This window comes from Pelmatolapia mariae, linkage group LG14 (genome assembly GCF_036321145.2).
Source record: "Pelmatolapia mariae isolate MD_Pm_ZW linkage group LG14, Pm_UMD_F_2, whole genome shotgun sequence".
Taxonomy (NCBI): domain Eukaryota; kingdom Metazoa; phylum Chordata; class Actinopteri; order Cichliformes; family Cichlidae; genus Pelmatolapia; species Pelmatolapia mariae.
Window position 1 is genome coordinate 32764887 of NC_086239.1, and position 24431 is coordinate 32789317.

The window sequence follows — 24431 nt, forward strand, 5'->3', positions numbered from 1 at the left end:
AAGCAGAGGATTTTATAGACTAAATTAACTTTTCTCATTTCTATCAGTATGCAATTAAACTTTATTTATTGTTCCACAGCCCTCTACGTCCTCTGTGACATCGGACGAGAAGGTGGATTATGTCCAAGTCGACAAGGAAAAGACTCAAGCTCTGCAAAACACAATGCAGGAATGGACTGATGTGCGACAGTCTACTGAACCTGCCAAGGGGGTCAAGTCCTGACACTGACCTATACATCAAAAACAAGCCTTAAAGTGTCCCTATTATGCAGGTTCATCATTTTATTCGGGGAGTCAATTAAAATAGATTAAACTCTAATACAACAAGCGGTTTTCTTATTCTCATTGCGGTGACACTTCTTTTCACCCTCTAACAGGTTCCATTACAGCATTTCCCCAAAAAGTTGACAAAAGCGTTACAAAAGGGAGACATCCTTGATCACAGATGTATAATCGTAGTCCTCCAAGATAGTGTTACCAGGTTTTCCTGCTGAATTGAGAACCTTAAAGAGTTTAATTCTTTTGCCCACTAGTTTGCTACATACGTTTTGCATGAAATAATTGAATTAACAATAAATTTAAAAAAAATGTTATTTTATATTAAATCGTTTATTTATGCAGAAATCCTAAGAAACTGCCACTCACATATATGCACACCCAAAACATACTGTAACGCTCTCCAGCACCCACTGTCCACCTCTGAATACCATGTCTGGATATTGGACTGGTTTTTTTTTTGTTTTGGGTGTTTTTGGCTAGCCTTTAACCCAGTTGTAGCAGTTTATTCAAAGGCCTGCAGATTGCAAGCATAAAGCTTTAGACATGTTAGAAAGACACCACACATTCACATAATTCTGCTGCAGCTGCTCCTTTTATAGGAGGGAAGCTAACAGATGGTGAAGTTAGCCAAATTAGCATAATGCTAACACTAAAGATTTAAGGATATTCCTATTGTTGTGGGGACATTGCTATGAAAAACTAAAAGTACTTTACTTGGTCACTTCCTCAGATCCAGGGAGTGCCCGAAGACTCGACAGCAGAGCATTAGGTGTGTGTTCCTCACAGCAAAGGAATTATAGAGTTCGTAGAAGTGACTTTGGAAATAGAGCAACTGACTACATCTAAATTGAATTAAGGCTGCTCCTCATTCTTTGTTAGTGAGCATGTCAAACCAACCAATTGCATGAATTTCATGACATTGTGTCACAGTGACATAACTAAGTAGCAATACAGAAAAAAGCCTGGAGTGTAAAGAATGTATTCGAGACATTACGGCAGCAGAGATTTTGCTTTCATTTGGCCACACGTGAAAGTTTGGCCTTTGAAAGTTTCCAGACCTCTTACATGAACAAAAGGCTGTGTAACAGATTAGAGAGTTGAGGAAAAACTTAAAGCATAATAGGGGCACTTTAGGTCAGCCATCTCCAGTGTCAAGTTTCTGCCACCATTACCATGGATACTGGATGAGCTTGCTTAAAACTAAAATATTTGGGCCTAAAGCCATAACTAATTTATGCCTGTTCTTTGTGATGATTATTACTAGAGTGTACTGCAAGCATGCAGAATATCACGCCATACAGGTGAAGTTCCCTGCCAAAGCTCCTCACACAGACTGTTAGAACAGTGAATAGATAATTAATAATATCATCCTTACTGTCAAACTGTTATTTATAAGTGCACTGTTTGATCACTGTTCCATTCAACCCTCTGCAGCAGTTAATTTTGTTTGCATCTAGTTGGCAATTTATTTTGTTTTTGCCATTTAAGAGCAACAGAGGCTAACTGGTCAATAACCATATTAATATACTGTAAGAGTATGCTTGCTGGTCTCAGGAATGCCAAAATGCACTTCAATTTTGGCATGCAGGCTGACTTTCTCTTTTCACTTTAATCTATCATTTGTGCTGAGTCTTGCAGAAGCAGTGAAGAGATTATTTTCACTGCGGGCAATCATTTCAGCTTAGCAGTGCATGTCTGGTAAGAGGAGAGGGAAAAAATATAGCCATACAAATATGCAAAGGCCTGTGTCAGAACCCCTAATGATAACCGTACATGACTGTTGCCTGGGTTTCTATTAAATATGAGCCCAAACTATATTTAAAAGCTGTCAGGCATGATGGCAGGCCAATTATTTCAATGCAGGAACAAAGTTGGTTACATCCAAATCTACGAAATGAAGAAGATGGGAAAGGCAAGATGACAAAACCTCGTTACGTTTGATTTCAGTGGTCATTTCACTTGAGTTAATATTCAAATGGATTTTCAATGTAAACGTGCACTGAAAAAAAAATTATTGTGTTGTGCTGATTAAAAAATAGTAATAAGACAAGAGGTGTAGTTTGCAAGTACTCTGTCTCTCTAGAGACCATGAACAAAAGTCTAGTGGATAAAGAGTAGCATAATTCTGTTTTCCAGAACTCTCCATTCACTGATTTCTGTCTTTGGGCTTTGAAATGCCACACACTACAGCTTTGTCCCTGAGGAGTACTTTTGTTCCTGTATGTAAATTATTAATAGATATACATATTGCAGTGCATCTTTTTGACTGTTAGAAATTTGATGCACTTGTATGAGACATAAAGAGCACTACAATAATGTAACATAGTGCTTTGAATGCAAAGGAAATCTGCCACAGTGGATATTTGCCAGTGATCGTAGTCACTATAAAACAGTTGAGCAATATTGTTTACCAAATTTCTTTTGTTGATCAATTTGCCTTATATTTTCATTTCGGTTTAGACCGTACATTTTGCCTTGAAGAAATTTTCACAATATTCTTAGAATAAACAGGAAGAATCATATTATAGTAAGGACAACTGAATGATCAGTTTCTAATTCAACTTAAGTCCAGTATTTCATTGTGGGCTGGAACCACAGAATCCATTTTTGACCTTAATAAGAATAGCGTGGCCATGGAGTGCTAGATGGTATGGATTATTTCATTAAGATTTACTTCTTAATGTTTTTCTACCATTTTTACAGCTTTTTTATATTCTTTTTAATCATTATTTTTTACTGATACATGTAAGCAATTGTTATGCATTATGACAGGAACAGGCTAAAGTAAACTAAGTTTGTTTAGTGTATTATTCTTTTTTAAATTACCAAATTTCATTTTTGGATGATCTAATCATAAAAAGGCAAAGGCTGCCAGTGTAAGTTGGACTGGCAAATCCCAGGTGAATTGTGATTCACAAAGAGCAAGAAAGGAAAGGAAAGAGTGAAGAAAAGCCTGTCTCCCTGTCTGTTTGTTTGGGGTTTTTTTTTAATGAAATGGATGTGTAATTTATTATCTAGAGAGATCATGTGTAAGCAGAAGAGTTGTGTATGTGTTGTGGTAGATTGTAAGCTGTAGTATGTTAAATGACAGCCTGACTGGGTTGAAAACACTGTTCAGATCTACTGTCAGGCTGTCACTGAGTTGACGTACTGTACTTGTAAAGATTTTTTTAACCACTATTATTGCTACTACTGTAAAGCAGATTGCTTGTGTTAATTTATTAATTTATTGTATGTGTGTGTGTGTGTTTTTTTTTTTGTTGATAATTGTAAAAAAGAAAGAAAGAAAGAAAGAAAAAACAACAACCATCAAACAAGGAATCTTCTCTCTACTAACACTGATGTATACAAACTGTCTTGATTTTTGAAGCAATATGAGAAAAACAATGACAGTGGTATTGTGGTACAGTTAAATTGGAATACACAAAAATACAATACTTTGTTATTCCTGTATAATGGTAGGCTTACAATGTGGACGTAGAATAAAGCAAGAAGTGAAAGTTTGGTGTTAAAGTTCTTCTTTAAATATAAACTTCATCTTTCAACCACACTTCCTCATTTAGTTGTAAACTGAACACAGTGGTGGAGATCTTACTGTCCACACACAGTAAACTGTGGCTGCTCCCTTTAGGAGGTCACCACAGCAGATCATCTGTCTCCATCTCACCTTATCTCTGCTATCACACCAACCGCCTGCATGTCCACTTTCACTGCTTCCCTGAACCACCTCTGTCCTCTTCCTTGTTTCCTCCTCCCCGGCAGCTCCATCTTCAATGTCCTTTGTCCAATATGTCCACTATCCTTTCACTGTAAAAGTCCAGTCCAGCTTGGTCACTCCCAATGAAATTAGCATCTTCAACTCTCACACCTCCAGCTTTACCTCCTTTTGTGTGTGCCACTATCTCCAAACCATAGATCACAGTAGAACTCACTAGCATCTTGAATTGCTAGTAATACCAAAATAAAATACCTTAGAACATCTTCCAAAACAGAATATACAGAAGTTAAATGTATGCTGCCCTCTGTTGTTAAAGAAAGCAGCTGCAGTCAAGTACTAATAAAACATTAGATGACAAGCTCCTTTGGGTTATGCCCAAAGATGCATTTAGAACCAAACTGGAAAATGCAGATTATCGTACTGAAATACAGATAATTTTTAAAGTGTTTCTACAGGATTCCTCGTCATTTAATAAGCCTGCTACTTATTAAATAATGACTGTTATTATGCTTCAGGATCATTTTCCAGTAATGACCACTGGGTGGCCATGCCATTTCCCATAAAGAGAATAAAAATGATTAATAAGCAAAACATTTCTTAGTCAGCCAAGAGCCTGATGAAGATTGGTTAACTGAATGACTGAGGGAGGCATCTATACATATAGGTAATGAAATATCCATCATAAAGAAGGGCCTAAAAGGGAGGGGAGAGTGTGGGTTGGCAGATTCGTGAGAGTGTTTTAGGTTTTAATCATATGCGTATGGGTTAACAAGTTGGTGGCCGCTAGTCTTACAGTCTCCCGCTATCAAAGCAGCCCCAAAGACAAATAGTTAATTTATTATACTAATTATACTTGGAAAAGGCTTCAGTGTTGAACGGAACTGATTTCTTCTTGAACTCTGTGTGGACTTCGCAGGATCTCCCCATATTTGTGTGGTTTTCCTCTGGGTGCTCAAGCAGCTTCCTTCTGCTTTACAGAAACAAGCATCCTGTGTGAGCGAGTTTCTGCGTGATTCTGTGGCTGTATCTTAATCTCCTATATCTCGTTCCCCTGAACCAGATACGATTAACTTCAAACAACAGCCGGTTAATGAATGAAAGTGCAATAAATTGCTTTGAGAAGGTGTAAAATCAAAACAAATATAGTCGAATGCACTTTTGTGATTGTTATATTTGAAAGCTACTGAGTACATTTACCCAACTTTTAAGATTTACAGAAAGCTGAAAGTTACCAAAGATTTGAGGCATAGCGGCCTAGACACATAAGACAACAGTATAGGAACATGTCAGCAGCCAATCAGCTCATTTGAGCGGTTCTGTAGGCTCGCTTGGTTAGTTACTCTGCGTATTAACTCAAAAAAGATCAAAGAATAGTTCTGGATTTAACTATTCTTTTCATGCTTTAGTTAATGATGTAAATGTGTTTTTCATTTGTGTCTTTAAATACAGGATGAATAAATGTTTGGTAACATGTGTTAGTTGATTAGCTTGACCAGGTGGCAGACAGAACAGCGGTGCCAGGTTGAACCTTCACTGCTCCTTCGGTTAGACAACAGTGTTCAAATTTAAAATACATTAATAAGATTCCTTCCTTCCTCTCACCGTTCACGCCTTGCAAGACAAGTTCAGGCTTTTCTCCACTAGAGTGTGCAACTGGACCCTCCTTTTTTAACCATACGAGTTCATGTCAAAAGCAGAATGTTCGTACAATAAGGGTCTGTGTAAGTAGCTCCGCTATTGCCTTCGTGTACCACACGGACAAACGATTGTCAATGGACTATTTGAGACGGATTTCAGTCGGCTTCTGCGACGGCTGCCTGCGATTAGGGGGTCTGGTTTTTTGGGGTTTTTTTTTTTACTTGTTTGCAACCAGATTCCTATCCGGATTGAAAGGAAAGCAACAAAGAAAAGGACTCATTTCGAAACAAACCAAAAAAATGCCGTGAGTCTTGAAGTTTAGTGGATTTCGTGTGTTTGTTGGTTCTTCTATTTTTGCAGCCGGTCGCTCTCACTCAATTTATAGTCGATAGTGTACTCTTGGACTTGGCGTTAACGAGAGTGGTACAATATTTAGATAAAGTAGGCTGAAAATGTAGCTACTCGGAATGTACCACCAGTGAAACCGAAGTTGTGCGTGCCGTGGGTTTGAATTATCTAAGGGATTCATATTGAATATAACCTATTTATCTGTGAGCAGAGCTCCAGTCGTTAAGCAAGAGCGGATTCATTCCAGCTGCGGAGCCTTTCATGTTTGTAAATCATTTCACGTTTAATTATAAGCTGACAGAGCCTATCCCCCGAGGAAAAACTACTACAATTCTGTAACTTTGAGACTTTTAATGCATGTTTTTAATCCACGTGGAGCATAGCATGATTTTATATGGAGCGTATCTTACTTTAATCTTTTATATCATATAATATCACAGTCCCAGTTTGACAAGATAATTGGCTCACATTTCAACACATATCATAGGCCATAGTGACTCCTTCTCTCCAGAGACTACAACCAAGTGTTTTTTTTTTCACATGGGATCATTGCAAGTCTTCAGTACGTTTTCTTGTTTTCTTCCATGCCCGTTCTGTGGTCCACTGTAAGCACAGTGGACCTCAGTCTATAAACTTATCAGGGACCTGCGGGCATGGGAGAAGCGACCCCCGCTCAGTCTGCTGCAGGGACATACGTACCCATGTTGGGTGTTGGTTTAGGAGCTATGCCCGGTGGGGTCAGCAACGGGCCGGTGGTGGCCAGCTCAAGGGGCTCCACAGTGCCACAGCTGCACAACGCCATAGTTGAGCGTTTACGCGCCCGGTTAGAGACGTGCAGGAGGCACCATTCTACCTGCGCGGACCGCTATCAGCGAGGTCAGGCCGAGAGCACAGACCGGGAGCACGAGAGTACGCTTCAGCTGCTCAGCATAGTCCACCAAGGTCCTGGGAACCGTAAAGCAAAAGGTAGCCGGGGATCGAACCAGCACCCCCCAGACTACAGCAGGGCTAACGGAGAGCAAAAGGGGTCAGATGGCGAGCAGAAGATCCCCACACGCATAGCGGTGAGTTGCTGTTAATGTTGTCTGTCAAGGTTCTCGGTCATCCAGGTCATCGTAGTCTACGGAGCTTGGAAAGAAAAGCGTCTGGACTTCTTTAAGTTTCCTTGAAGACGATTCACCTCTCATCCGAGAAGCTTCATCGGTTCTAAGAGCAACTGGTGGATTGTCCCAGATTTTAAGCCCTACGGGAGTGTCCCCAAGAGGGTCATGGAGCGCCTACCTAATCACACGAGCCAAGGTGTGAAAACGGGTGTGGGCCACAATCAGCCAATGTTTCGGGTGAACCCAATGTAAAACCTAGCCCCACCCTATCATGTGATTTACTGAGGTCAAATGGCCCAGGATGTGAGTGGGCATTAAGGCGTCTGGGAAGGGATCTCAAAACTGGATTATAGATGGCTAACAGTTGGTGTGGTAAGCCAGTGCCTACATTCAAAGATGGCCGTTCACAGTGGACATTGATGGCTTCTTTCACTCCTCTTTCAAACCATCTGTCTTCTCTGTCCAAAATGTGAACATTGGCATCCTCAGCATCCAGAAACGCCTCTTTAAGAAAACCTAAAGAAGTCCAGACGCTTTTCTTTCCAGGCTCTTTAGACTGCCGATATTGTTGTGTTGTTTGTTTTTTTAACATAAATAATTAGAAAAATGTGTGAAAAATCAGCTGGGAGCTTTCCTTGGCGATAATGGATCAATAAATGTTTCTACATGGATAACGCTGCTGTCACTATCCATGAACAAAAAGTCCAAGCTTTTTCCAAACTTAGATGGCAGCCAAATGCATGTCAAAAACAGTCAGGAAATGTTCTAAAACTCTAAGTTCCTGATTAAGGGGGCCCTTAAGGTAGATGACATGATACAGAAGCGTTACGCTTGTTTGCAAAGCAATCCATTTTGAGGAAATGGTTTTGGGGTCATTGGGCCATGGGGATGTTTTGCATTTACTGCAAACCTTGACAACATCACAACTGTGCAGCTGATCCAAGCAGAGGGATGCGGATGCATTTTGTGGTTTGTTTAACCCATTTAATATGCACTGTTATGTCATTTTTTAAAATTGTTTTTTGTTTCTGAGTTATTCTGTTGAGATTGAGAACTGAGTAGTTGCATGACCTTGTGCGCCACTGAGAGTACAGGACAGTGTTTTCTCCCCTAACAGCAAAGCTTCACAAAGGACATAGGTAGGCAGGATAGGAAAACTTAACTGTGCTTTCTGTGTGCCTGGTAGTGCTGATAGGACTGACTTCCTGTATGGCATCTGTTAAGGGAGCAGTCACTGAGATGTGAGATTTATTTAGTTGTTTTCTTTCACTGGGCATGGGGGAGTTTAGCTTCTAGCCTATTACTTCCCAAGCAATAATGTCAAAGGGTGAAAGCTTGCAGACATTCTTTTTCTAGATGTGGTGAAATAAACAATATTTCATACATATAATATTTTATTTATTTTTTACCAACAAAAATATAAAAAGCATTAATGTTTCACGTACAAGAAAAGCAGATTCTCCGTGGTTTATAGAGTTAGTTTAAAATGCAGTTTACCTCTCAGCTTTTACATTTTCATGCTGATCGGTTCACTAGAGCCATGGCAGTGGAACACGATGAGAGACAAGACACAACTTCATGGATTATACTGGCTGTCTAAAAGAGGTCAGGGTACATCATTATCATGTACCGTTTCATTTTTACTGATCTTGACTCTGGAGTAACATGTTCTATTTAAAACTGATGAGTGCAGCAAGATGGTGAGGAGGAAATGAAGTCCTGGCGTACATGTTTATATCAACCCTGAGGTTAATGTTTTCGCAACTTATAATGATCGGGTGAAGCACAACAGCAGCTCTTGCAGAAATCCTGTTTAATGCCAATATGTTGCACGTATACAGTGGTCTATATATATCCCTATAACTCTTGCCACCAAATTTTTTTTTTTTTAAATTTATTATCATCTTTGGCTATAATAACTGAAAGCTGCTTCAAATATGTATGGGGGTTCTGCAGAGTTCACCATAATTCATTCTTCAGAATTAAAAAGTAAGACATCTCAAATGACCACATCTGTGCGTGTTATTGAGTGTTCACATTGGAATTTGCAATGGAAATGTATACTGAGTTAGGGGCAAACAACACAATGGATTATGGCTGCTTGGGGTGCAGAGTGAGCAGCAGCACTTAACAACAGTGCTCAATGAGACCAGATTAACAAAGGATATTCTTTTAGATGAAATTGGAGAAATTTGAAGGAAGAGACGAGAGCATACTTATCGACTCGGAAAATCATTTTCCTTAATGCGTGGATGAACTCATTGAAAGCTTTTGGATATTCATATTTTAGATTGTTTCTTTTCATGGCCAGTTTTTCAATCGTTCCCTTCATACCTGTATCAGAGAATGTATTCAGCACAGAAATAGGTCACACAGTAGAGCTTACAAAACATTAGCCCCATATTACAATGAACAGACATTCAGTTTCATCAGATCAGGATCCAACAATCATCTTACATTGTCTGTCAACGATACAGATAGTGAGCACAAAAATGAAAGGCTTAACAAACAACAATACAGCCTCGAAGCATACTAGCATGCCATGTAATGCCATGTTATATTATCATGTGTTTAACAAATGGCTCACTAAGCACCTTCTTGATAGATTTGCCGGCCATGAAACTGTTTGAACCACAAGGTCTCCATATAAATGTTTAGAGCCACTGAATACATTTCCTGCATGTGTTTACTTTAAGTCAAACAGGCCTTGAAAAAGCAGTAGGCGAAGGATGCCTGGTGATTAACAGTGCTATGTGCACAGGGAGGATTTTGTTATTACTCAGTCTTGTAGTGACAGATCTGGGAAGTATACTCATAGAGCAGCATGCACACAAAGTGCTCATATGCTGAGCTGTTTTCCTATTATTTTAAGCAGTTGTGACCTTGTTTGTCTGCCATACAGGTCTTTTGTAAAAACTGTAGCCTGAGTCATACTGGTCAGTTAGTGGTTTGAAACATAAATCATGTAACCACAGCCAGATCTATCCAATGAGTTCTGGTTATCTATCAGTTTCCCGTGACTGTGTACTGTGAGTCCTGTAATAAAGGCAAATTGCCAAAATATTATTTTGGCTTTGTGTGCTAATTTGGCACAATTGCCTTGGCAAACTGAATAAAAATTGGCAGTTGTAGTTGTTTGGACTTTTAAATTTATGACATTTATTTTACAAGATAGAGGGGTATGAGAAACCATGTCATTTGGACATTTTTAAAGCTTGGAAAGGAAGCTAATTTCCGCTCTCAGGGAAACCCTTTTTACTATGAAAATGGCAAACATGAGGGCTTATTGGAATGCTGGGTAGAGGTTGGAAAGACTGGTTGTTTGCACTTTTCATGATGTTCTTAACTTGAAGATCGTCACCCCCTCAAAGAGGCTGCAAGGTTAATCTGAAGGATTGCAGAGTGATTAATAGGACAGGAAAGGGGAAAAAATACTAATCGAAATTTTGTTTGGTCTCTTAGGCTTTGAACTAATGTAGCTTTTGCGCAAATGCTTGTGTAACACTGCGCTTTTGACTTAGTGCATCATCTAGGATATCACTAATGCCAGTTGAAGGTTTTGCAGCGAAATTGTTTCTCGCCTATTTACTAGTGCACTACTACATGGGTCAGAATTAAAATTTATGAGTTTACTATTATAATTTATTGAGTTGCGAAAGCTTAAATATTATCTTACCATCTCTCACGGACACACAAGACTACAACTTCTGGGTAAGCAGATTGACAGCTTGCTAAAAAAAATCCCACAGAAAAGGAATACCTTGCACTTATTTGTGGTCATGTATGATGGAGTGGATAGTGTGTGCATGTGTGTGAATGTGGGGTGGGGTGTGTGCTGTGTTTCCTGGCATACCGTTTGGCTGTTGAACAGCCTGAATCAGATGCCGGTGGTCTGATCTCAGCCTGGCTCGGCAGTGATGTGAAACAATTAGCCCAGGTCCATGGGGGCCACCCACTGTGAAGCCCACAGCTCTACCCACCTCTGTGGATGCAGAAAGGGATCCGTGTTCATCCCACAGATCACTTCCATGTTGTCATGGATAGGTTACAGTCTTCTTTTAGAAATAGCTTGCTGCCAGTTGGTCTGAATGGTGAATTACTTTAAGTCCCCTGCAGAGCAGAATGGAAATTCTGTGGGTGCTGTTTATTGACAGCATGGCTACACTTTAAGCCTGATGTGATTACGCTTGTCTCATTGTGCAGACCGTTAGCTGCTAGATGAGTTGAGCATCTCATAGTGCTCTGATTAAAAGACATTAAGATAGGCCTCCATATACTGTAGTAAAGCCATCTGTTAATCTCCTCTTTCTATTTGGGATTAGTCATCCATCCAACTTGTGGTTCAATTCTACTTATGTGTAATACATATAAATATATTAAAAATGTTCTATTATTACATTTTTTTTTGTTGCTACAAGAAAGGCCTATCTTTAGAATTTTCATTATGCTCTTAAAAGATAGACAAAGCAGTTTAGTCAGTGGGGTGCTTACTGAGTAGTTATGTTATTTATTTAACAAATTAGTAATGTACCTTTTTATTGTTCAAATGCTAAAAAACTTGGAGGATTGAAAGGTTTTGGAATTCAAAGATTTTGGGTTGATGTAAAAGCTTAATCTAACAAAGAAAGAATGAGTATAAAGTGATATATACTTGTATTACTGAGTTTGATATGCTTAAATGTTTCCCGATTCATTACAGGCAGTAATGTCTTTTCAAATGTATGACCTATTCATATATAGGTTTATGTGCTGTTTCTTCTTGTACAGAAGAGATCACCACATTTTTGCATAGAAAAACATTAAAACAGCCTTTTTACAGTCAAACAGTCAGATTTAGTGTCTTATGTAATAAAAGTTGAGACATGTAACACTATGTTCTGGACACTCCAGAGCACCGTTCATAAATTTTCAGCACTAAGTAGAGGTACTTAGGCACATCTTGTCCTCAAGGAAGTGGGATGTGGTATGTTAATGTCAAACAGGGCTAATGCTGTGGCTTCCCATTTTGGGGAGGTATTAATCTAGGACATTTGTAGTTATATTTGTAGTTATTAGCTACTGTATCATCTTTTGGTTAAATTGTGCATGAGATTAAAGTCTGCGGTAATATTTTAGGATAACATCAGCTTATAAACATTCTAAACAACTTATAAATTTTGTGATCGTGATTGCTGTGTCCTCAAGGGAGAGCGGGATACAAGCGTCAACAAGTTCCTTTTCTAATAGACTATGGAGACACCGGATTTCTAAGTGGCACAAAGAAAGTTCACAGATGAGTGTCATTTCTCAGAGGAGCTTTACTTATTAATCCCTTTGATTTTGTGAGTGTATTTATTGAAAATGCAGATTTTAATATCTTACAGTGTCATGATGTCAAGATATTCAGCACATCCCTAGTTCTAGTATGATGATGTCTGGATATGTCAAATTAAATTTTAAGTGGATGTCCAAGACATCCAATTTTGTGTTAAGTGCTAAGCAGTTTTTGTAGTGGATTTGTCACTGCCTCCAGGAGCTCTAGTAGTATTTTGTTTTTGGTTTTTTTGCTTGCTCTATCTGGTGTGTTGAGCCATGGTAGCTGCTGCTGACTACCCAGCTTCAAATAATCTTGTTAATGCCAGAAAACATGCATCACTTCCTGTGCAGCAGTGGATTTTTCCCAGAAAGGCCCTATGAGACACTCAGGTTTTTATGACAACAGATGCAGTAAAAGCTGAGTGAGCTGAGTGTAAGTTGCTAGCGTATCAGATAATTGTGAAGAGCAGTGAACATTTCAACCAAATCACTTTAAGTTGTTCAGTGCAGATATAGAGAAAAAGGTGATATTTGTAATGGTAAAGATGGGAAGTGATGAGGAACAAACAAAAAGAGACTTTCGTGTTTGGCATATGTATCAGATCCCTTTCCTACTTCCTTTAGTGTGAGAGAAAGGTGAAAGGTAAAAACTTGTCATTTTTAAGAGGTTTTCAGAGTTTGGTCAGAATTCAACTTGTTTTTGTTACCATGACCTGACTATTACCATAAATGAGTAACTGAAAATTTCTTTATGCTTCCCATTGATTAGATAATGTGTTAAAACAGGGGGAAAAATCAAGTATAATTAGATTTAAAAACAAGAGAAGGCTCACCAAATCTTGGTATCATGCAGCAGCAAGGTGCTGGAAATAGTTGCGTGTAAATCTGGGACATCTCTGTACCTGGCAACATTTGCAGCGCCTTCTACTCTTTAAATGAGCACACTTTTATTCTTTTCTGGACTAATTTATACTTTGTTATCCAGTTCCATGCTACCAGAGAGCACACAGAAAATAAAAATAATAATAAGAAAAACAAAAAAACATTATCGATAAAGAAAGACAGAAGTTTCCAAATACCTAGCGGGGCAGCCAGGATGTGTGTCAGATCAAAGAAATTTATGGCTCATGGGTTATGCAGCATCTCTAGGAGCAGTGTCTTAAGCGAACTTCACTCTCGCTATCTCATCCCACTCCCCTTCTCCTACATACTTCCACTCACACTCACTGACACACAAATACGCACACAAACAAAACCCACTCTGCCGCACGCGTCCTTATGTTTTATTCAGCAGCCTATGGAAGGCTGTGCCTGTCTTTGAAGAGTGCTGCAGAAATCATGTACTAAATCCATCTCATCCTTTTCAATGGTTGATTCAATGTAAGTGTGTACATGCTCAGAAGAACATGCTCCATTCAAAGTCCAGGTAGGGCAGGTTGCTGTTTGAGGTTCATAAATGTCTGACCTTTTAGGATAAATGTATCCTTTATTTGTAATGGAACCATTGCTGGTTAAAAGCCTTTCCTCCATAGACATGTGCTTCCTGTCCTTGGAAGTGGCCCCCAGTGTCAAGAAGAGCTTGCAAGGTAACGTCTTTACCTTCAGTCACCATGCAAATAGTGTAGAATTTATATATATATATATATATATATCTATATGATAAGCATCACCCTTGCAAAATCAGCTCCTTGGTGGCATATTTTTTGTTGTGTTGAATCTACTAATTTATCTTTAGAGTAGTAATGGATAATAAGTCAGTGTAAGTGTTTGCTATTGCTTAATTTCACATTATAGAAATGGCTGTGATGTCACGTGTGGATCTCACTCAATTAGAACATTTTATTTAAGAGAAAACTAATCCATGGTAAATTTTTCATATGTGCTTAAATAATCTATTAAGCAGAAATTGTCAGTGCTTTCCCATAAGTTTCAGAACAGACAAATTTCCCCCACAGTCTCATCTTACTATTAAATGGATATTTTTTGCAGCATTCACAGTTTGGTGCACCAAAGGGGCATTTCTAGGATTTTGGTTTTTTGTTTTGAGGGGGGAGGGGGGGGGGGTGTTTAAAAGTTGAAATCAGTAAATTTTATTAGATATCAAAGCCAAATAAATGCACATGAAGAAAAAAAAATCAGATTGTTATAATAATCTTAGTGTACAGACCTCCTATGTCAATAAACATGCATTAGAAGACTCAGCTCCCCATAATAATAGTGTAGCCATGCAAGATTTAACAGCAAGATAATGGCACTAATAAAATACAGTCTGATTATAACAGTAAATATGTTTAATTTTGCTTAGTCACAGAAGTAAATACCAGCATCTGACATATCCTTTGTTGGCAGTTTGTAAAGCAAAGGAGTTGAACAGTGGCAGTGCAAAACACTGTTCATCTTTCAAAACCTACAAACTTGCTGTTTTCCTTCTGTAATCAAACCAATATCTTTCCCTGCATATAACGGAGCCACCCTTTTAACCCCAGCCCTGGTGCAGCTTTTATGTTTATATTTATTCAAAAATATAACTTGCAATATAATGCATTCACATAAACTGCACTTTGCCCTATTTTCGGATCTCATTTTCATAGTTGTTTTAATTTTTCTTGTTGATATGTCAACAGCAAATTAGACTCTGCAATAGACCCTTGTGAATTTGTGTAGATACTTGTTCCATGTTCTGAATATAAATTACCGCGGTACTGACTGTGTTCATGCAAGTGAACATTTCACTGAGTCGAAATACCTCCATTCCCAAAGGGTTTGGATTAGAGAGTCCCCACTGTATCCCTTTGTTGTTGAGTTCTGCTTTCAGCATGCTCCCAGTTGTTACCAACACATTGTTTAAATTTCAAGCATTATGCCGACCTCGGGATACAAAAAATCTCATCTATGCTGTTGAAGTCATTGGGGAATTTTAGAAGGACTAATATATTAGTGCTCCGTTGTAGCTATTAAATCCACATGAAAACAAATATTTCATAGCTTTTCATCATCATCTGGAATCTAGACATAAGAGTAAGTATCCAGCTTAGGGCAATCACTTAGCAGGCAAGGACCATGTTTATGTGCTTTTGTATCTTCAGAGGGGCCTTGTAGAGGTATCCGTTCATGCCTGATGTGATTTCTTCTGCTGAGAGAGCTCTTTGAGGTTTGTCAAGTTTTTCCTGCTTGACTTAATTGAAGGGAGGGTAGGATTGTGTGAGTGGGGGGAAAAAAGAGAGGGGGTTGGGGGTAATGCCTCTGAGTGTCTTTCCACCAATACTTTGCTACCCAGTGCTGAAACTGGAACCCTGTGGGAACAAGCTTGTTCAGGTGTATTTCATGTGCAGTGCACTGAAAGTGAATTGAGGGGTGGAATTGCATTCAAAGCTAAACACAAGCAGTAGTTTGTTACCTTGTTTACAAAAGAACAAGGCTTAAAAATAAAAGAGTATTCTTTAACCTAGTAATATTAGCATTTGTTTTTGGAAGTTACATTATGAGCAAACTTTAACAAGCGTGATGCTTTTGTTGTCGACACTTCTGTGTTTGGATAAACAGGAGCTTATCTACAACTGTTCTCACACTTATCTGACAATCAGCCACCTGATATGTCAGAGTTTCCTGGACTTGTTCTAGCTTCTGTTGTAAACAGATCTGATTATCTCAGCTGCTATGAGTGAACTGGGTGTGGAAGTCCATTTATGTTATCAGCTTAACACAATATGTTCTTCTTCACCTTGCTGAAACTCTTTAGTATAGCCTTAAAATACTTGATAGGTTTAAAACGAAGTCTGTTTATTGGATGGAATCATTTGAAGCTGAACTAAAAGAACGAAACTCACTCATTTACTAAGCAACAGTTGCTTATATAGCAAAACAGCTATATTTTCAGCAAGAGTCTATTCTCACCAGGGTCATTACCCTCTTGTGGAACTGAGTAAGTGGGCTCCTGATGTCACTGGCAAACCCCTTACACAGAATGCTGGGTTAAACTGGGAGGGGGAAGGGCCATGCTAGATCAGAGTTCAGGCATGTTTACATTACAGCTCAGGATATTTCTCAGAGCCCAGCCAAGCTGCTGAAGTTCCCAGGCTCCAGAGTTGCAGAGTGCTGAAAAGAGGCACAAGCGTTCACTTATTCTTCTATCCCTCACTCTCCTGTGCTCTGGGGTCTAAGTCATAGTTCAACTCCATTTGCATTGTGCTAATGTTCTGTTCTTTGCTATGGCCATCCTTTGGGGAATATTATACATGTGAAATACAAGAGAAGTGAAAGTCAACAACTTAAATGATGTTGTTAGCATTGTATTAGATATTAATATCAAGAATTAAAAGCAAATTTGGCACATGCAAAAAACAGCACATTACATTTTTATCTCCTTATTTTAATCAAAAATGTGAATTTTCTTTTCTCAGTAGTTTTAATAAAAAATTTAACAAATTTAACAAGGGAAAGCTACATTTTATTTTTTAGTTACACCAGTTACTTAGCTTATGCACTTAACTTTTATTTAATATCACACTCTTTTAGATCATAGTTATGTAGCAAAACATACATATGGTTTAAATTTTAGCATTGAAATAAAGGATAGTTGGCTTGTTAAGTCATTCCAGTGTGGTATTGCAGGATTTTATTTGAGGATTTTTATGTTTGGCAATATTACTTCGCCCTGTGTTATGGAGCTACCAGCTAGATAAAACGGTATAATTACTGTGGGAACTTTAAAACATGACCATTAAGGTTAAAGTTCCCTGGATATTATTCATTGTTTAGAACACTTTGTTTGGATGTGGTTTGGGAACATAAAATGCTAAAAGAAAGTCTAACTGCATTGAAAGACCAGCACCTTGGAGTTCAAACTAGTCCCTATAAATTTACTCAGTTATTTCAAAGACAAACGTATAAGACCAAAATTTCTGTTGTTAACACCCATCACATGTTTGACTTTCCCACGTCTCAGACTGCTAGACCAGCTTGACTAGCGCATCAGATAGAGGTTTAGAGGAGGAACATAGATGGCCTTGTTTCTTGCCTCTCCTCCACCAATAAAGCTGAGAAGTGGCAGCTGGAATGTTTGCCTTATTGCTCTGCTGTGGTGAGGTGTCACGGTGCTGAGCTTTGCTTTGGCGCCTGCATGCTCTCCACCTTGCCTAGAGGCGCAAAGACATGGCTGTTGCATCTAAAGCATACACGAGATGTGAAACCAGGGGAGGATCTCAGATTTCCCTCTGCCCTGCCCTGTTGAATCCTCCACGGTATTGTTTTAACATACCTTAAACACTTCTTAACACTTTGCTTTATCTTTAGGTCTATTGCAAAAAATTAGTCCAGAGGCAGATGATTCTAAAAATGGATTAAATGTATAATATGTTTTCCAAAGAGACTCTTATATCTGCTGTTTGCAGAACTAGTGAGTGAATTCTGTTTTCTTTCCACTAAAGGACTACAGGAAGGATTATGAACAGAGACATGGAATCTCACACTAAAATGGACACTCAGGCCATAAAAGAGCCTTACTTTGATGATGGATTGGAGGACATCTGCTTTAAACTTCAATTTTTGTGTAGGACTTTGCTTAATGTCAACCAAATTGCCCAAGTCTTGTAGGATAACTGTGGTCATTGCCTTGATTTCCACAAAATATATAATATGACAGCAGTTTGGTGTATTTACTGCATAAAGAAATATGAATAGGAATAAAAACGGGGAAGTTCAGGACGGTGATTCCTGCTGTCTAACCAAGTATTGTCATTTTCTTCCCCATAAGGGTACTTGGTACGGTACAGTATTGCTGCATTTGCCTATAAAACTTTTATCCAGGTGCTAGGAGAACAACCTCCTCCTAAATGTCATCAAGACCAGCTAATTGTGGACTTCAGTACAAAGCAGGCAAGGTATTACAAGCCCCTGATCATCAGTGGTGCACCAGTGGAGAGTGGACAGCTTCCAATACCTGGGTTTCCACTTCACAAAGGACCTATCATGGTCATGTCATATCAACACTCTGGTCAAGAAAGCCCGCCAGCGTCTCTTCTTCCTCAGAAGACTCAGAGACTTCCATCTGCCACTGAGGGTGCTTAAGAACTTCTACTCCTGCACCATCGAGAGCATCCTGACGGGAAACACCTGCACCTGGTTTGGGAACAGCACCAAGCAGTACAGACGAGATCTGCAAAGAGTGGTGCGCTCGGCCGAACGCATCATTCGATCAGAGCTTCCTGACCTGCTGTCCATCTACACCAAACGGTGCAAGACCTAAGCCAGGAAGATTATGATGGACCTCTCCCATCCCAACAATGGACTCTTCTCACTGTTGAGGTCTGGGAAGCGCTTCCGCCCCCTTAAGACCAAAACAGAGAGAATGAGGAGGAGCTTCTTCCCCCAATCTATTCGGGCCCTGAACCAGGTGTAGGACATGACTGGACTCTCACACACTCTGTTTATCTGCACACTTCTCATAACTTCTTTCTTAAATTGTTTATATGCACATTCTATTTTTATCTTTATAATTTACCTCTTAGTTTAGTCTCTGTTTCTTAGGTTAAATTCTTAATTTATTGTTTACATCTGTTAGCCTTTTTTTTTATTTAACTGTAAATTTTATTACTGTAAATTTCTAAATTTTTTATTTAACTGCGGATTAAAAAAAATGTACTGCAAATTTCTAAATTTTAAATTTGTAAAGTTTGTAAATCTATTTAATTTCTGTAGTTTAGTTTAATGGTCGGGCATTGTACAGCAATAAGCATTTCACTACATGTCGTAGTGTGTATGATTATGTGTGTGACAAATAAAATTTGAATTTGAATCCTATCGTTCTCACTCTAAAAAATACAAAGTGTATTTAATCTGGTAAAGCCAGGTGGTGAATGTTGCATCCAGAAGATGAGATTGCAATCAGGAAAAGTGTATCCTGTAAGTCCAGTAAGTCCATATGATTGACTTTGAAACTACTTTGTAGAGTAGATCCAAATTAAGCAAAAAATCGTTATGAGGCACACGTGCCAATTTAAAAAGTTCTTAAATATTTCTGACTGCATTTGGCATGAGGACGTTAGGTCAAGTGCTGCCTAAGAATGATCATTAATCAATCAATTATTAAACTTTTGGATCAGTTTTGCATGCTATTAGTACAAAGTAGTAAGAGCATACCAAATGAAATTCTAATAAGATGAAAGAATATGAACCAAATACAGTTAAAAAATCAAAACATGAAATACTTCACTTAGTAGAATATTACTAGAATGAGCTCTCTCTCATTTTCTATCTTTTGTGCGGGGGGCAGGTTGATTGTTCTTGTAAATGAACATGGCAAGTGATCATTTAGCAAGTAAAGGCTCATTCTCCTGCCCTCCTGCTTGCAGAGAAAAACCGTGATGCTGCATTCTTTTCATAGCTGATAGTGAGAAAGTGGGGTTATTATGTGTGCGCATGCACGATAACAAGGAGGAGAAAGAGAGAGTGAAGAGAACATTCCTTTCTCACTCCCACTCTCTACCACCACACCCCCATCGCTACTCGCTGCCACCCCACCCCCAGTTTCCTTCCTGTGCTTTTTTTAGAGTCTATTGGATGTTTTTCCCACATCCGGCAACAAAGCCGACCTTTTTTATGCCATAATCTAACAGCATGGTGTTCTGCGGTTCAGTTATACACAGGCATGGTCAAATGTAATAAATTCATTGACTTTAAATAAACCACTGTTTCCTAACTTTAACTCCAGACTGCTTAGGTAGCCTTGCAAGGTTGACTTTGACTCTTAGAGAAGAGTTTGTCGACTACTGCAGAATGTATTCTATAATCACTATCATGTGACTTGTACAGTGCTACAGTACAAATTTATGGTATTAAAAGGGAGGGGATTATGAAATAAATGAATTACTGTATTGGTCAGATTGTGGGCCAACATAGATAGTGGAATCTGGGTGTATGCTGTTCAGTATAGTAAACAACCCCATAATTTTCCTTTCTCAATAGAATCCCAAGATATATGTATATCGACTGATATATTGACCTGAATTTGTTTTGACTTAAAATCAGTTTTGGCATCAACCACAAAATAAAAAACAAGGCAGCAAATAGAAAGTAAATGAACAATTGCACATAGTTTTTCAGATTATTTCACTGGTAGGTCATTTAAGTGTCTAGGAGTCCTTACCACAATTCATCTCTAGATTTAGTTTGTCTCAGGATCTTCAATCTGTTCACATAATCCCAGACCTCCTATGTGATTTTGGGATTAGGGGTCCATGGGGTCTTCTGCTGGACTTCTTGTTCATTGTGTGCCCGATGCATGGCCGTGCTGTTGAGCTACTTTCTCTCCTCCTGATAGATGTAACTTCAGATGTATCTCTACTCAAGCTGCAGAGCTACATCTTAAGGATGATAAAATGACACCAATGCAATACTTTGTCCGTATTACAGTAAATGTTGCTCGCAATACAGTCTGTGTTTACCACAGATTTTTAATGTAAAAAAGCAACCCTCATGGTGGACTGCTGACTTGCAGAATATACACCAATACACTGATATACTATTATATAGACTGATCTATTACTGCATTTCCTAATGCTCTTGTTAGTAGTACATTATCTCGGAACAACTTTTCAAAGCTCTGATTAAAATACTGACACACATGTCTGTTTGCGTTTATTCCATTGTCATTCCCATTGAATTAATTCCCCTGCCAAGAAGGAATTTCCCAAACAATTGTGCTGCCTTGGCTTAGTTTGTACCAACAGGCTCATCTGTTTTGCCTGAAGTAGTCAAAGTGAAGAGGAAAAAAACAGCTGTCTAGTCAGTGAAGGGACGCCTTGCCAGTTGAGCTGTGAAATCCACAAGTAAGCAGGATAATCTCTTTCACCCAGACCAAATATTATATCCTGTGATGGAAATTTGAATCATTCAATGCACACAACCTTGACCTATCAAGGTGTAATTTCATGTGACAGCAGCATAAGGTACGGTGAGATATCCTAAATCTCATCACACTGGTGCTCGGTAGGTATTGCCTTTTGTTTGAATGTCACTTTCCACCTGCAGTATATAAAGGTATATAGGCAGCATTGTCACATATTTACATAACTGTGTGAGGAGAAACAATGCAAAACATGTTTCTACTGTCAACTTTATGGTAGCAGGGCATTATTATGATTTACTAGTTTATCTTCCACGTGATAGCTTCTGTTATGATATTGCCTATGAGTTGGCATAGGGAGCAGATTCTGTTCAGCTCTTTTTATCAAATGCCACATGGCTCCCTTGCTGGAGGTGTTTTCTTTTTTATTGTTCAGTCTATTTAGTTGATATTACTTGAACATTTAAAGCAATTTGCTCTTGATGAACTCCACTTCAGTAGCAGTTAAACTGTAGGTTTTACGAGATGTTCTTTCCTAAATCTAATTTGCAGCACTCATCAGAATAAGAACAAGCTGTCCAAAGGATGATCATATGATCTTTTGGAGTAGAATCTCACTCTACGATCTGACTCACAATTCTCCCCACTGATTTAGTCAGACACATGTGATCACATGATTACCTGTGCATGTGGTTGCCTTGTTACCAAAGCCCACTTTAACTTGAGGCTAGAGGCTCAGTATTCAAATTTCTGCTGCTTTTGGGAATTTTGTCTGCTCCACCAAGCTGTCTCCTGCTTACAAAATAATTTGGCAGATCGCTGCTACAGCAGTCCTCAGTGCTTTTCATTATTTAATCTCATGTCTGGCAGAAAGACTCAGGTGTCACTATCATGGGCTCATGTCTGTTATCACATAATAGAGATCTTGACACCCTTATAAGTTTGGTGTGGCAGCACACAGACCAGTTCTCCACTTGCTGCGGGAACTGGTTGGATTGATTCTCCAACTCCCAGTCACAGACAGTGACGGATGTAGCTTCAGCGTGTGGAAAATGAAAACGAGGGACGCCAGTGGGCAAATGCTTTACACCTGCATTCCTTCTAATGGCCAGAAAGGAAGGACACCTCACAAGTTTTTATGTTTTAATGAATACAGCACAATGTTCATTTTGTAAATTACTGTCCCAGTTCAATAAGTGATTAAGAATGGTTTGTTGTGAGGTGAGACTACCTTGTGACTGATCAGTTTATACTGTGAGAACACAATGTTCCTTACTTTGTCAGTCGCATCCAGTTTCAAAACAAAAAGATGGCAATAACCAAAATCCTCATGTTGAGGTTTAACTAACAAAGGGTCATACCATAGTGTCCTTGTCCATCTTGTATATACTCTATATGCAACATATCTCCCAGCAAGCAGAACAAATACTGCTGCAATTACCTGCAATTTAAGACAGTGAATTTGGACTGTGTCGTTGAGATAAAAATCTTAGGGTGCAGCTTGTGTGTGTGGTGCACGTATTACTCATGTTTTTAGGATCTGGAAGTGTTGCAGGTATTACTTATTGGGACAAAAAGCAACCCCTAATAATGTAAATCATTGAGTTGTAAGATGAAGACATACAGTGTTGCAAGGCTAGAATTAGGCTTGACAAGTGGTATTTATAGTTGGGCTAAGAGAAAGTCTCCAGGCTCCTGTGTTTGTGTAAACATGTACTGTATACAGTTGTAGTCGGATTTAGACATTTTACTTCTAAGAACTGTTTTGACAATAGATTGATAGGATGCCCAGAGGTGTTTTTAGCTTCCCACAATTGTCACAATCAGCATAAATCTGCCTAATCAGCCTAAAATCACAACAGTTGCCTTTTGAATGAACCTCTGCTATCACATCATGGGAAAGTACTTTTTTTCCCACTTGGACAGATTACCTTAGACTGTCTCTCACCAGCGCTGACATGTAACAAGACCTAAAGCACTGGTATACAAGGCCTACTAGACCAGTCCTGTGACTGCACACACACACAAGAGCAGCTTGCATGCAGAAACTTGCGCAGAGATCTAGGCTTTGCTGCAATCTTGAACTCTCCCTTCCACAGTGACAGCCACCACACAAGACAGTGGTAGTACCTGAAGGGCTCTATAGGAAGGCAGTTTGGGCAACCTGTCAAAGAAATGTTTTATTTTGCACACTGTTAGCCTAAATTACAAGTTGGGACAGCAACAGAGGACAATTTCCTGTTTACCTTAGGAAAAAAAAAGTCCTGAAATGCTCAAACGGAGATCTGAGGCTGTCTTTCTTTTAAACATTCACTTCTACCTCATTCGCTTTAAAGGCAGTCATTAGAATTTGTTTTTGGGCACCTAACTAATTTCAATCCAGTATTATCTCCCCTTTTAGCTTTCTTACATCTCTAAACTGCACAAAAAGTCTAGCTTTAGCTGCTAAGTGTTTCTCGCCAGTGGTTAGTTCCTTAATTTGTCTGATATTTTGGTGTTAGAAAGGTATATCAGAGCTTGTTTCTTGAAAACCACTGTCTATGGGCAACGCAGGAACACTGAATCTCTGCAGGTTTAAGAGTGAATATCTGGATTAAGATCTGAAAGTTTCAGCAAACAAAAGAAAAGTGCATTTTAGCTTATTTTCAGCCTCGACTTCATTCCTTCATTGCCGTTCACTGTTTCCTGTGTTTGCAGTGCATTGCAGTAGTTATCTCACAGACTAAAATTGTTTTTCTAACTAGTGTTGATATTTATCAAATTCTAATGTCTTTTTTTTGTCTGTGTGGTTGAGTTGATCATAGAGCTCATAACGACATTTGCAGCTTTGCATTTGAGTTGTTTACAGCTGATTTCAGATAAGTTATGTATTTATTTATTGTGGGAAAGTCCTTCCAAATAATCAGTTTTTATGCTTTTATTTGGTTTTTACATATAAAACAGCCCATCCCCCTCTTTTTATGGCCACAGTTATTATGAATCAAGTAAAACAGTTTGGAATTGGACAGATTTTTTATTTTTTGAAGGTATAAGCCTAATATGTCTCATATTGGTATTAAGTAATGTTTTGTTTTTGTTCTTCTGGGAAATGTCAGATGTCTGATGATAGATTTATGCAACGGTCACATATTTTCTGCACCATGATCCCCTAATGCCTCCCCGCCCACCTCCAGTCCTCCCAAAAACACACACATTTTCCTTGGTTGGA

The 24431-nt window shown here is 38.8% G+C and overlaps 2 protein-coding genes across 3 annotated transcripts in view; both read left to right on the forward strand.

Annotated features, from left to right (window-relative positions):
- gab2 (GRB2-associated binding protein 2) overlaps positions 1–3766 on the forward strand; it is a 34376-nt gene extending 30610 nt beyond the window's left edge. For both annotated transcript variants that reach the window (XM_063493861.1, XM_063493862.1), the window contains exon 10: positions 80–3766. In XM_063493861.1, coding sequence (XP_063349931.1) covers positions 80–223 — 144 coding nt within the window. In that variant the 3' untranslated portion in view covers positions 224–3766. The remainder of the gene's footprint in view (positions 1–79) is intronic.
- Positions 3767–5718: 1952 nt separating this feature from the next.
- zmp:0000001236 (mastermind-like protein 2) overlaps positions 5719–24431 on the forward strand; it is a 33758-nt gene continuing 15045 nt past the window's right edge. The window contains exon 1 of the mRNA XM_063493898.1: positions 5719–7047. Within this exon, the coding sequence (XP_063349968.1) occupies positions 6637–7047 (411 nt within the window). The 5' untranslated portion in view covers positions 5719–6636. The remainder of the gene's footprint in view (positions 7048–24431) is intronic.